The 14,806-nt window shown below is 37.3% G+C and overlaps 2 protein-coding genes across 2 annotated transcripts; one reads left to right on the forward strand and one right to left on the reverse strand.

The window, feature by feature from the left end:
* Positions 1–440: 440 nt before the first annotated feature.
* LOC147473972 (fructose-bisphosphate aldolase, cytoplasmic isozyme 1) lies at positions 441–2,499 on the forward strand. Its single transcript, XM_086586807.1, has 3 exons — positions 441–602; positions 1,271–1,953; positions 2,040–2,499. Exons 1-3 carry the CDS (start codon positions 575–577, stop codon positions 2,400–2,402), a joined length of 1,074 nt encoding a protein of 357 aa, XP_086442933.1. The 5' UTR covers positions 441–574; the 3' UTR covers positions 2,403–2,499.
* A 1,859-nt stretch (positions 2,500–4,358) lies between these two features.
* LOC147473973 (putative galactinol--sucrose galactosyltransferase 2) lies at positions 4,359–11,291 on the reverse strand. The gene is made up of 14 exons (XM_086586806.1): positions 10,671–11,291; positions 10,338–10,579; positions 10,032–10,122; positions 9,310–9,358; positions 9,101–9,192; positions 7,992–8,099; positions 7,780–7,908; positions 6,769–7,179; positions 6,332–6,473; positions 6,139–6,206; positions 5,582–5,716; positions 5,288–5,502; positions 4,861–4,949; positions 4,359–4,772 (listed from the first exon to the last, which is right to left on the reverse strand). Exons 1-14 carry the CDS (start codon positions 11,039–11,041, stop codon positions 4,491–4,493), a joined length of 2,424 nt encoding a protein of 807 aa, XP_086442932.1. The 5' UTR covers positions 11,042–11,291; the 3' UTR covers positions 4,359–4,490.
* Between the last annotated feature and the right edge of the window lie 3,515 nt (positions 11,292–14,806).

The raw sequence follows: 14,806 nt of genomic DNA on the forward strand, positions 1-14,806 counted from the left end.
GGATGAAGTCAGAAAATTATCTTCAAGTGGTCCGCTACGTTGTACAATGCTTGTTGCAGTTTAGCATCGCTCTATAATTTATGTAACGAAACTAAGTCGACGCTGCCTACACGTCTGACTTCAAAAACTTAAGCCTATGGATAAATCGAATTTTGGTATTGTAGAGAGAGAAATAGAGAAAGATGGTCTCTAGCTATAAGCTTCCAATAACTGCCTTTTGGACAAACGAACATGTGTCATCTCAAAATCAAAAAAGAAAATGAGTAAGAAAATCAAGAGTGAGGGAACGCCAGCACCACTCAACTGAACAATGTATGTATGGTACGTGAGAGAGAGGACAGATAAGTCTTGATCAGTGCCATGTGGCAACGAGAGTGATCACTCGTTGCATTATCCGAGGATGATAACCCTTCATTGAATTAATACAGGACACGTGTCGCGACAAGCATTGCAGATCCTTTTAGTATATTCTCCAAGGCTGATCTATAAGGAAGAAAGGTGGCTCTAGCTGTTTAAATAGTCTGATACCTTAGCTTATCTCTCACTAGGAGGCCTTCTAAAGCGCAAATTAAGTATGTCGGCCTTCGTGGGAAAGTACGCAGGTATATATCACGCACACTTACATAACAAAGTTCTTCATCAGTTCCATCGTCTTTTTGTTAGTGGATTTTGGTTGAAGTTAATGAACGAAGTACTTTTAATTATGTACATATATTGTATCTGTTTAAGCTAATAAGCTAACATGCAACTCCCCGTTTAACTTTCTTCTGTCACCTATACACTCTTTCTTTTGAGCTTGTTAGGCTGTGTTTTATACACATAACGCTGGCAATGCACACCCTGCCCAAATCCGTATAACTTTCTTCTATCACCTCCCTCATTACGTCCACTTATCCACCATTGAATCACCCATACCCACGTAACATTCCTCTTTGCCGTTCACACTAGTTGGACTACCAAATCCAGCGCAGTTGGTTGATTTCTACGCAATTGTCAAGTGTCCTGCATGTTCCAATGTTTATTCAGCTTAGGCACCTGTATAATCTAATAAACTTCAAAACCGGCAAATTCCTTGAGATGGGCAAACATTAGCTAGATTTCTTTGTGCAAGAAGTTTGCATCTGTACTCCTAACGGCAAAGGAGAGGATTTTCAAATTGAGAAATGCTTGCTGTTTTGTTCCAAGCTTTTATAAGGTTTTATCAAGGACATTCACTAGAATATACTCTTGTTAACTAATAATAGTGTCGTACTTTTCTTGCACTATCCAGATGAGCTGATTAGGAATGCCAAGTACATTGCCACTCCTGGCAAGGGCATTCTGGCTGCAGATGAGAGCACTGGCACAATCGGAAAACGTCTTTCAAGTATCAATGTAGAGAACATCGAGTCTAATCGCCAAGCTCTTCGTGAGCTCCTCTTCACGTCCCCGAATGCCCTCAATTACCTATCAGGTGTCATTTTCTTTGAAGAGACACTTTACCAAAACACTGCAGATGGTAAACCTTTCGTTGAATTTCTCCAAGAAAACAATGTGATCCCAGGCATTAAGGTTGATAAGGGAACTGTGGATCTTGCTGGTACTAATGGTGAGACCACAACTCAAGGCCTTGACTCACTGGGAGCACGTTGTCAGCAATACTACAAGGCTGGTGCTCGCTTTGCTAAATGGCGAGCAGTTCTCAAGATTGGTCCAACTGAGCCATCGGAATTGTCTATTCAACAAAATGCACAAGGATTGGCTCGGTATGCAATAATATGTCAGGAAAACGGCCTTGTTCCTATCGTAGAACCAGAAATTCTGACTGATGGAAGTCATGACATCAAGAAATGTGCTGCTGCGACTGAAACTGTACTAGCTGCGGTGTACAAGGCATTGAATGATCAACATGTCCTTCTTGAAGGAACGCTTTTGAAGCCCAATATGGTTACTCCTGGCTCTGGTAGCCCAAAGGTAATATTTGTTGTAATTGAAGAAGGTTCATGCTTTTATCGGTATGTTACATCATCCGCTGAAGCGAGTTAAGTTCCTTTTTGTAGGTTACTCCTGAAGTTATTGCGGAGTACACAGTGATAGCATTGCGTCGCACTGTCCCAGCGGCTGTGCCAGGAATTGTCTTTTTATCAGGAGGACAAAGTGAAGAGGAGGCAACATTAAATCTTAATGCAATGAATAAGCTGGACATATTGAAGCCCTGGACGTTGACATTCTCGTTTGGGCGTGCTTTGCAACAGAGCACACTCAAGACATGGGCAGGGAAGAAGGAAAATGTTGCTGCAGCACAAGAAGTGTTTTTAGCAAGGTGCAAAGCTAATTCAGATGCAACTCTTGGGAAGTATACCGGTGGGGCTGGTGGAGAATTGGCTTCAGAAAGTCTGTACGTCAAGGGATACAAGTACTAAATTCATGTCAGACGGTGCCAGGTTACTAAATTGTGATACCTAAATTTCTGAAAATCTCTTTAACAATCTTATCTATAAGCTTGGGTTGGCTTTTTCATTTGTTTTTTGTAAAAAGTTCTGCTTCACATTTATAAGATACCAAAAGAAATCTGTAAATGCACTACGAACCTGCAAGTCCGTTGTGCCATACAGATAAACTCACTTGAAGCGAAGATATGCCTTCGCGCTATCCATCTAAAGATATATGCTTAGCACTATCCATTGCAACTTTGCAAGCAATGCCTCGGGTTATCCATTTCAAGCAGGTGGGACGAGTCTTCCATAGTCCCTTATGTCTGAACCAAACTTGGGGGAAGATATTAGTCGTCCTTGGATTTGTCATGGTGTGCTGGTCTAAATCAAACTCAGGGGAGGACGTTAGTCGTTCTCGTAGATGCCATGGTGGGATAGATAGATCTCAACATATATTTACAACCCATAGTCAACATAATTGGAGGCAAAATGATTTTCGGATCTGACGGCTATATTCAGTTAGTTGATTCCATGCATGGTTTAATAAACCAAAGGGTTAGTTATGGATACCCCCCATAGTAAGTGCCCCTCTCCCCCCCCCCACCAACGACTATGTTGGATCTTGTAAAAAAAAAAGAGGGGGAAGGAGTTGGGTTCATCCAGGGCTGGCCCTGAAAATTGAGGGGCCCAAGGTGAGTTTTTTAAAATGGGCCTATATTATTGAGAAAAAAACAAGTTTTTTACACGAGAGGACATGGGCCAATGTTTGAGTGGACTGGACTGCACATAATTTGACTGGACTGAACAACCTTGAGTCATTTACATGTGGTCTAGTGGGTATAAAATTATACTTGGGACCCAAAATTTAACCAACAAGTTGGGGGACCTAGGCGGCCGCCTAGTTGGCCTGCCCTCAGAGCCGGCCCTAGGTTCATCTTTAACTAACCCTAACTTTTAAATGGACTGTTCCATGTCGCGAATGATCCAGTGTTGGACCACATCTGGAAAAACCAGGTTAGTGCCTGCATGGCAGATTTGCAGTATTGCATCATTTCAGTGTGCCAGTTCAGCCCCATCATGGCAATTCTACCTTGAAAGGCCAGGCAGCGCCTAGAGTTATGTAGACCAACTCCTCGTCCCTTTATAATCTATTTCTTCCACTAGTTCCTTGGGGCGATGGGAAGCGTAAACATTTACCCCCTTGCTTGTCAGGAGGTTGGAAATGAAGCAAGGTGGAGCTGGCTGTGGTGGCCGAAGGTGCAAATGTAGGTGATGGTGGGAGGGTAGCATACTAGCATCCTAGTGCTTACCTTCTTTTTTGGTGATAAGGTAGGTGGTGAAATTCATTAATTGCCACATAATATAGATCAACAGGCATTCTATTAACAGCCGTCCAATGGTGTCCTAACGGAGGCACAACCTGTAAACATTTTGAGAGTGCAAGTCTTTTTGGCAGGAAAAAGAACTTTGTTGCCGCCGCATCTGTAAAAGGTCTATAGTAGGTTCCATATTTCTGCAATTAAACCATCAGACAACAGTATCACATAGGCAATGCCCGCTCCTGCCCAGTGATTTTTCCGTGAAGTAATGGAAAGGGGAATCCTAATGTAATCATGGCAAGAACCTCAATATGCTCCATGGATTTAATCAGTTGCATCCTAGAGCAATTAAAACAAAAATGTATGGAGATATTTAATGCATGAGACTGGAAGAAAAACTGGTGTTTTACCTTGAAAGACTTTGCTGATTTCCTTCGTAATATGGGTGTGACTTCCTTCACTGAATCTTTAACTCGACAGGGTGGGTTACATAAAATAAGCTGTAGCCAATGCGCTTTACTCCAGTAAAAGTTGTTTTGAAGGGGTTAGATAACATATTTGATTTCCTCTTGTTTCTTTATCTAAATTTCTTTCAAGAAGAAATCTCTAATTTCAATACTTGAAAGAAATGACAAACACTCTCTAATATTATTTCATCAAATCAAGCAACTCTTTTTTATATAATTACATTCATTCAATCTTAACAACTACATAAATGTCTACTGAAAAAATGAAGAAAAAGAAAGAAATCAAAGGCTCAGAAGTGAATAGAAATAACCCAAGAACTGGTTCCTCCAGGAACCATCAATGTCAACAGATTATCTTGACCTTTAAATTCGAACTCTGTTTCTTCTGTGTTGAAGAAACAACTCTTGGGTTCTCTAGAGGAATAGGCTCCGAAACATCCTGAACCTCTGCCTTTGATGTTTATTCCACTCTTAGCGAATTCATGAAAGGAATTTACTGCTTCAACAGCTCCTCCAGAATTGTACATTTCTACTAGTCCTATGGGTGCAAACTCAATTTCTTGATTATAAATCTGTAGATGATACAACAAGGTAATATTTAGGTGGGTAAAAATATATCTACCTGTGCAGTAAAAGAGCTTATAAGTTGATCAACCTGACCTTAATGGGAGAAATGGTGAACACATCACATTGCAGGACTTCCAATGAGACATTTAAATATCCTTTCTTGGGCAGCCTAGACAGGGATCCTGTACATGTAAAGATAAAAAAAATTGAGTTAGAGAAAATCTGATGCCTACCTCCATCGCCCGTGACTTCGAAAACTTCAAACATAACAGCACATATCATGTGCCCATCACTAAACCGTCAATTTGTGGGGCACATGGAAGTACATGCCTGAGAGAAATAAACTTGATACAGAAGCACAGAGTCTAGAACTCATAATTATTTAATTGCCGATTGACTCAAGGCTACCACAGGGCCTGCCCTCCAAAGTCCAATATGCTTGTAAGGCTTTAATATGATAACAGAAGAAAATAAGTGTTTCAACCATTCATATATGGAGAAAGAAGATGGAATATAATACCTGCTTTGAAGGAAAACACTGCACAATCTCCTGTCCATGAATCCCCGCATAAATCTTTCAAATACTCAATATCATCAGGGCTAACATGCCCAGATATCTCAGGGCTTGTATTGGTCTCAATGTTATGATCCAGACCTGGCCAACTTCCAGCTCCTTGGCAATTGAAAACACCTACTACTCCAGATACTTCATTCAAGTTCCATATCTTCAGAAGACTACATAATATCAAAAGCCAGTATGAGGGAAACAAATTATAAGAGAAACGTGACAAAACACTTGAGTTTGAAGAATAACCTCTTCCCATCCATAACAGGATCAGTGAATAAACAATCTCGTGATGGCCTCCCTGGGTATTTTGCTCTGAGAACAGACCCGTCAGGAAATACCAGTCTTTTCAGTATTGTGAAGTCGTGGCTGCCAGGTTTGTCACTGGAATGCAGAATGATAAGTGAATTTAGATATAGTCATATATATATATATATATGACATCAGGCTTTCTCTTAACGGACATGTTATATAGTGTCTTGAGCAGCTTATATAGTGTCTTGCACAGCCTATATAGCGTCGTATGTTAAACAAGTTAATAAGCGTAAATTAAAAAGCTGTTTAAGACACTATATAAGCTGCCCACGAACATGTCCGTTTAAGAGAAAGCCTGTATATAACATAGTCAATGCATGCCATATACAGACTTTCTCAGCGTACTATAGTTTCTAATGTTTTCTCATTCTTCGCAATTTATATTCTTGTACTTGTTTGCTTTTTTCCTCTGCGAGGAAGACAACGAAAAAGTGTATTGGTCTGTAACATAGGTTTTGACATTATCTATGGGCTTGAGTATTGTATTATACCTAACATAAATCCCACAACCTCCAACAGCTCGAGCAGCTGCATGGAACTCAGCTGCATAGTGTTGGCTCTGAAATTTGAAAAAGGTTTTGCTATCAAAACAGTGGAGATAGAACACTTACACACACACACACACACACACACACACACACATACACTTTCTATCATTCAATTATGAGAGAAGCTAAATCTTACATAGAACATGTCCCAATCTGGTACCACAAATTCACCAAGAAATATGCTGTTGAAAGCCACAGCAGCGATGTGCAATGTTTGCGTTTTTGGGTCGTTTGGCCAATAATCATCGGATGCTCTTGTGATGGCGCTCCTTTTTGAGCTGAGATGAAGAAAATATCCAAAGAAGACTACAATCATTACTGAAACGATTAGAAATACAATCAATCTACTGAACTTACAAGGACTTACATACTTTGGATTATTGTTGAAATGTGTTAATGATGAAAATACTTGTTCCTACAGATTTTGGACTATCAGAAACATATATGTATCAAGATAATTGAAAAGATAATCTAGTATAGCATGTGTTCAACTAGATAATTTTGAAAATTCTGCATTTTTGTTACAAACATACAGGTTAGTGAAGGAAAATTAGGCTGCAGGAGTTCCATTACTGGTAAATAGAATCTGTGCTTTGACCCATGCAGCAGATTATGCCATTGTCTTGGAAGTTTGCAGCTACAGAATATTCAAGCGCTTTCTGAAAATGTCGAGTAAGCATCACTCTGCCTCCTAATCCACTTGAAAGGGTTTCAAGTATGTTTTGTACATCTACTTTAACTCCGTCCACGTTCTGAGATGCAAGATAACTGTGTAGATCGTCATAAAATTCAGATATTTTAGCTGGATCAATTGTACCAACCCCATACTTTTCCATACAGTCCATGGATATATCTCTCATATGTGCTAGATTCCCAGAAGACTGTACAGGGTATCTCAGGTGTGGATTATACTTTTTAGTTTCTGGTGCATCCGGATGAACTCCTCCCCAGTAACCCATTAGTGCATGCCAAACATAGATATACCTGAAAAAATTTAAAAGAAGAAAGAGATGTCAAACATGATGTAACTTGTTGGCAGAAGCTTCAACAATGGTTAAACATCAACTAAGTTTAATGAAATAAACACCTAAATCTAGGGTTTAAACCTTCAAATTGAAGAACAATAAAGATATTCAATAAAAAACCATCTGACAATGAAGGCCTAGATGCCTTTATATTATATATTAAACCACATTCCTAATTCTAGTTGGACTAAAAAATAGAAATCTTGCTAATTAACTTCGTTCTAACGTAATAGGAAACTAATAACAATAACCTATTACTAATTAATAATAATAATAATAATGCCAATTCCATATCTATACTCCTACATCAAAATGTCTAATGATTTGTTGTGTTAAATAGAATTTCTAAGGCAAAGTTGGGAAGACTACATGCCAAAGATAATTAGATGAATTTCACATCACAGACAAGGCATAAAAGTATGTTCATCCAAGCAAAAAAAAATGGCGAGGCAACGAATCTGCCGTTTTGGCAAAAACCGATATGTTCAAAAACAATTGCATCTTAGATTTCCATCCCCCAAAAAACCATGACAGAATATAAACATTATCAATATCATACTTCAATTTGAATGTTCTTCTAATATCAGTAACAAAATCCTTTAGGCCACTAGCAGCCTCTTTAAGATCCCCACTTGCTTTCCTCCTGAACTTACTATTTTCTTTGATGCTCATTAGTCTGCCCCCAAACCTGTAATGTTGAAGAAATCATAAGTACGGAAATTACGTGTACTTTCGATTTCAGAAATAAATACGAAGGATCCGTAGCCTTACTGAGAGCCTTCAACCAAAGGTTCCCCTTCTATCTGGAACTCATTAGATGTATCTTGCCATCCATCATCTACTATTAGAAACCTTGCGGGAGTGCCTCCATCTGATAAACTGCACAAAAGAGGATCAATAAGACAACCTATAAGAAGCTGCAATTCCAATTATGCACCTCAAGGATTGAAAATTCCTTTTGGAACCTAATTACTGATGGAAAATTTGATGGAATCAAATGCTTCCCAAAGATATAGAAATTTACTGGTATTCAAGTTAAACCAAATGAGGACTTCTCACAAATGTTGAGTTCTCTTTAGATTTACGTATTTTAGTAAGGGCATCTCCAATGGAGGGTGTAAACCGTATAGAGTGTAAAGTTTACACTCTAAATATCAAAAAACTCTTTCCAATGGGAGTGGTATACCGTAGATAATAGAGTATTAGTTGATAGAGGTGGGGAATTCCCCATCTCGCTATGAGTTGATAAATAGCTCGGGCGACACTTTAACCAACGTCCGAACAAAAACAATTTCGGACGTCACTTTATGTAACGTCCTTTTCTAATTCTAAAGTATTTTTTTAACTTGGTGATGTCCGAAGTGTAAAAAAAATTAGATTTTAAACTCGGGAAGTGTAAAAAAAATTAGATTTTAAACTCGGACGTCACTTAAAGTAACATCCCTCTTTAATTTAAACTGGGGAGTATAGAGTGTGGATATTTATAGGCTATACAATAATATACAATTAGAGGTGTAAAATCCTAATGGCACCTACGTGGAGCCTAGGTGGAGGTGTAATTTTACACCCCCCATTGGAGATGCCCTAATGAAGATAGGGAGCCGAAATTATGAAAAATAGAATTCACATAAAAAATAAACTCTAAAAGAACAATGGATATGGATTAGCTCCTAAACAGAAAATCACACAACAATAAATTTGTATGAAAGTAGCACCATAACCAGTCTTTTAGAATTTATAATGCCTACATAACAGTATTCGTACTTCATACAATGCAAAAGTGACCGACATCAAGATAGATTAAGTGATACAACTTTGTAGTAGGTTGAAGGTACATAAAACAATGAACTTAAACAGTATCTAGGGGCACATATATTCACCTCTTTAGTCCATCTTTAATTCCCTGAGGATGGACATCATGATAGAAAGCATCCCAAGTACACCAACCAAACCATTCCAACATTCCAGGCATCTGTTTCAGTGATCAAAAGATAACCACTGTCAGCTACAATAGCAACCTTACTAGGTAGAGATGGTTATTATGAGGTGGCAAGATATTCATAACTATAAGAAAAATGAATTAGCTTGCCATTTTGGTTTCTCGGAGTGCAAATGTTCCCATGTGCTTCTCCAAAATCCTGTAGAAGATCATAACCAGTTGAAACAAGGCCAAGAGAGAAGATATATGGATGTCCTGTACTACATAGAACAGGAATTAAAGCAATAGAAAGTATTGATATCTTTGCCAACTCATACCATGCTTGTATTTACACTGTATAACAATTACTATTGTAGAATAACAATGAAATTCCTTGATAAAGTTGTAGTAGGAAAACTGATGGATTAGATCTACTATGTGCTTTTTAGCTTTCTGTTCTTGCTAATATATTGCATAATTGCACGCACATCACGATTAGAAAGAATACATGCCCTGAAAGAAACAGTTTTAGCAGACTCACTTGCTAAAGAGAGTTACAGTTGGAGTTGCTCTCTTCCTCGGGCATGTATTCATGGTTAGTTCAGGAGCAAAATCCTAAAGCCAGTCACTAGAAATACCTTTCGCCTAGAATTCAGGACCTAGAACTGAAAAGCGACAAACAGAAGCCCCTACCCCTTCCTCAAAGCTAAAAGAGTGTTCGACTTTACTCTAATAGGAGCACAAAGCCTTTCATGTAGATGGGTAAGGTTTATCTTGTATCCCCCTACCAGCACAGAACTGGTTGGGGTTTAAAAGGAAAACAAAAATTGCAACAGCAGTGTAAGTCAAAAAAACTGATAGACATTGCAACTTTGATGTAAGAGACGTCCTACTTCAATGATTCCTTCATCAGATTGAACGGACTGTCCCCACAGTTCACAAAAACTGCTTTTGAAGATTCAGATGTAACAACAGCAGGGTCACCTATCAAAACAGATAAGCTGATTTCATGAGACTAGGAACCACACAGATCCAATCCTACCACCAAATTAGCTCTTATCTACTCATATATATAACTTTCTATAGAATGTACTCCTCTGTAATCAACAAGAAGCTCAAGTATGCATCCACATTGTGTATTCCCTACCACTAGAAAGCACTAGAGTTAAATTGTAGACCAATGTAGCTTGGGAGCTTACCACTTTCAACACAAACTTGAAGCTCATTTGCGGAACTGCCCTGCAAACTGCTTCTAAATTCACCGTCTAACACAGGCAAAAACACAATATATGATGTCGATCCTTCCGAATAAAGACTCGCTTGTTTTCTTGATTCTAAGAGTAACATTTGTGTCTCAATTGGAACATCACTTCCAGAACTCCCAACTCGCGGTATCATCCACCATAGCTTAAATCGAAACAAGCAAAGTAGTCTTGCATCTCTGCATCATCATAATCATTAAAACATATAATAACCAATAACATTTCTTCATTTTGTAACGAACATTAACAAATATATGAAGTAGCACTTACTGAAGTAACCCGAGCTTGAATACGTGTCGAGAACTCTTTTCATCCCAAGTAGCACCCATGAATGCAGAACCATTAGTTGATGGTGTTAAAATGACGTTATCCGGCACGCGTGTCAGCACATCTTTTGTATTAATTTTTATAGAAGTGCCTTCTTTTCTAATGATGGGTTTTGCACTAGCATCATCTTTTGTATTGATTCTTATAGAAGTGCCTTCTTTTATACTGATGGGTTTTGCAGTTGCATACGTTACCGAGTACTGTTTCCATATTTTCTTGGGAACAGACACATACCCTTTGGAGAGTTGCGAGAGTTGCCTTTGACTTGCAAAACTGAAATGCAGTTGCAATGGCCTCAAAGACGAAGACACCATTTTTCTTTTCTTTTATTAGTGGGCGACTCTTCCAGGAAGAGTGGAAAGGAGAATGGGCCTGGAGTAGAGTTTGTCGTGTCCCAAAAAAGAATGGTCCATTGCTCGCTAGGGTTATGAAGGTAATGAAAATATGAAACTACCTTTTTTTATTGGTCGGTGATGAATGTGCTATCTATTCAATTGTTTCTGTGTTCCAAACTATTCCGACGGCCAGCTTAGACATACGGCCATACTATTTTCTTGGGTCTTTTAGTGTCTGATCCTCCAAGATAATGTATATTTAGTGTTTGAGTCGTTTTAACTTTGGTCTACTCCTCATTCTGTCCCTTGACCAATCAACTGAGTCACATGAAAACCTTTGGATCTGGTCTTTTTTTTTATAAAAAATTGGTCCCAAGGCCCAATTTCGATTCAAAATAACTCTAGAGGACAGAGGTTTTTTTATAATCACTCACAAGGATAAATTTCGAGTGAAAATAACCCTGAAAACCAATTTTCACATGAAAATAACCCTCAACGACAAATTGCCCGGATTTAAAATAAATATTTTCCAATTTTACCCTTTTTGTCATTTTACTATGAACAATGAGTGTTCATACTTTCTGCTGGTGTATATATGAACAATAATTATTCATATCCAAATAGGTGAATGTCCCTTATACAATATATTGATGTATGAACAATGATTATTCATAACTCATGTTGATGTATAAACAGTGATTGTTCATACTCCAATAGGTGTTCTTACTTCTTACTGATCATACATTATGTTAAGATATGAACATTAATTGTTCATACCCCAAATAGATATCAACAATAAAAACAATCATTGTTCATACCCTATAAACAATAATTGTTCATACTCCAATAAGTGTTCTTATTGATCATACATTATATTGAGGTATGAACATTGATTGTTCTATACCGTACCCCAAATAAGTATGAACAATAATTATTTTTCATATATGAACAATTATTGTTCATACCCTAAATAGGTATGAACAATGATTGTTCATACTCCAATAAGTGTTCTTATTGATCATACATTATGTTTAGGTATGAACATTGATTGTTCATACCCCAAATAGGTATGAACAATGATTGTTCATAGCTCATGTTGATGTATGAACAATGATTATTCATACCCATTTGGGGTATGAACAATTATTTTTCATACTCCAATAAGTGTTCTTATTGATTATACTTTATGTTTGGGTATGAACATTGATTGTTCATACCCCAAATAGGTATGAACAATAATTGTATTGTTCATAAGAACAATGATTGTTCATAGCTCATGTTGATGTATGAACAGTGATTGTTTATACCCCAAATATGTATGAACAATGATTGTTCATACTCCAATAAGTGTTCTTATTGATCATACATTATATTGAGGTATGAACATTGATTGTTCATACCAATATACGACCTATTGGTATGAACAATAATTGTTCACATGAACATTGATTGTTCATACCCCAAATAGGTATGAACAATAATTGTTCATAGCTCATGTTGCTGTATGAACAATGATTGTTCATAGCTCATGTTGAGATGTAAACAATGATTGTTCATACTCCAATAGATGTTTTTACTGATCATACATTAGGTTGAGGTATGAACAGTGATTGTTCACACCCCAAATAGGTATGAACAATCAACAATGATTGTTTATATGAACAATGAGTGTTCATAGCTCATGTTAATGTATGAACATTGATTGTTCATACACCAAATAAGTATGAACAATCATTGTTCATACTATATACATTGGGTAATTTTTGTTGGGCCGGGCCGTTTATTATTTGGTACCATCCGTACCAAGGGTATATTTGACATTTCATTTACCCAAGCCGTTTTTAATTTCGCGTCAAGGGTATACTTGACCTTTCATTTACCTGGTCCTTATGAGTGATTAAAAAAAAAGGTGTCCTCTCGAGTTACTTTTCCCCCTGATTTGTCCTCAAGAGTTACTCTCTGTTCTTTTTAGGGGTGACTTCGGATCGGATAAAGGGTTTTCGGAAAAAATTGTAAAGTTTTTCAGATAGTAATATCCTTTCCAAATTCAATCCAATTATTTTTCGGATGGCAATTTTTTTTCCAAATTCGGAAAGTTCGGAAAATCGAAATTTTTTTGGAAATTTCAAAATCCGTAAAATATGGAAGTAAATCGGAAATTTGAATTATATAATCGGATTCTCTTTTAAAACTAGCCATTTGGCCCGGCCTATGGCCGGACTTGCTATATAGATAGCTAATGACTCTAAAGCCTAAAGTCCACTTGAATAAATAATATATGTATATTGATAGCTAATAATTCATTGCATACTTTACTTGAAGGGTTTATGTTTTTCTAATTTTTTTTAAGGGGATTGTTAATCAAGCTCTCAAACCTTGATCATAGTAAATGTAATGCGTACATCTTTTTTGGTTGATGCATCAGCAATAGCGAGAGACAAATCGATGTCAATTTCAAATCTAGATGGGAGTCCTACTTTAGCTTTCTCAGCTACTTGACAAAGTATTTGGACAGCTAACTTGCCGATTGTAGCATCAATATCCCATGAATGCATTTGATCTCACTCACCAAATACTCCACTACGACATTGTCAAAGTCCTCCCCACCCAAGAAAGGATCATGTTTTCTTACAATGTTAAGATCACCATAGGAAATTCGTAGTATGGAGACATCAAAGTTCCTACCACCAAGATCACATATTGCTATTAGACCCTCCTTGTTAATCAACCCATAAGATATTGCAGCAGCAGTAGGCTAATTAATAAGTATCAGTGGATCTAGCCCTACCATTAACCCAACATTCATTATTTCCTTATATTGAAAATCAGTAGTCTCTCTGGGAAAAGCAATGATGGCATTAGATATTGACTTTCTGTAGTACTTCTCAGCAATCTGTTTTATGCTTTTCAGAATCATGGCTGCAATATTTGTTGGAGAATATTGCTCTCCATAGGTGATAATAGTAAAATTGAATAATTTTACTACTGAATAAAGCGATGAAACTCTAAACGCAAGTAAAACTAAAACTTTATCGCAATTCATGATTATCAAAGATTTCTACTCTCGATACTATTGAAGTAGAGTTGGAATAGAAGATTCGTTCCACTCCTAGTTCTTTAGCATTCAAGTTTCCTACGACTATCAATCCTACCAAAGTTAATGAGAGTTTTACGAATTATACTACAAAATGCTACGGAATACTAAAGTTTGAATCTAGAATAAGAATTAGGGGGGAATTGAATCCACCTTGAATCCAACTTAAGAAGCTAGCATAGATTATTGTAATCCAATTCTTACGTTCTTACGATAAGAATTGGTCGATCTAATCCCTAATTATACATGACATCTCTACCAATTCATAACTAGCATGTGAGGACGTCCACCCATTCTCATGGCAAATTAACGACCTTCTAGAGTGGAATAGACTCTTACAACGATTCTATATTACACAATCAAGTTTTCATCAAGGCTTTATCAAACCCTCTAATAGAGGTTTAGCCTTGATTTATAAAACTATCATTTCCATATGAAATTGAATAAGACATAATATAAAAAATTCTAACTTTATTAAATTCAACTAAATAATAATTGAAATCTAAATTAATTTTTTTTTATTGGCAAGCCTGTTTTAAATGAGATCAGTTACTCTTTGATGCTGGCGGGGTTCGAACCCCAGACCTCTGGTACCATCATCCAAAGGTACCAGAGGTCTGGGGTTCATTCATTTTAATGCAAACTCCCAC

The sequence above is a fragment of the Coptis chinensis genome, unplaced genomic scaffold (assembly GCF_015680905.1).
Source record: "Coptis chinensis isolate HL-2020 unplaced genomic scaffold, ASM1568090v1 utg1545_pilon_pilon, whole genome shotgun sequence".
Classification (NCBI taxonomy): Eukaryota; Viridiplantae; Streptophyta; class Magnoliopsida; order Ranunculales; family Ranunculaceae; genus Coptis; species Coptis chinensis.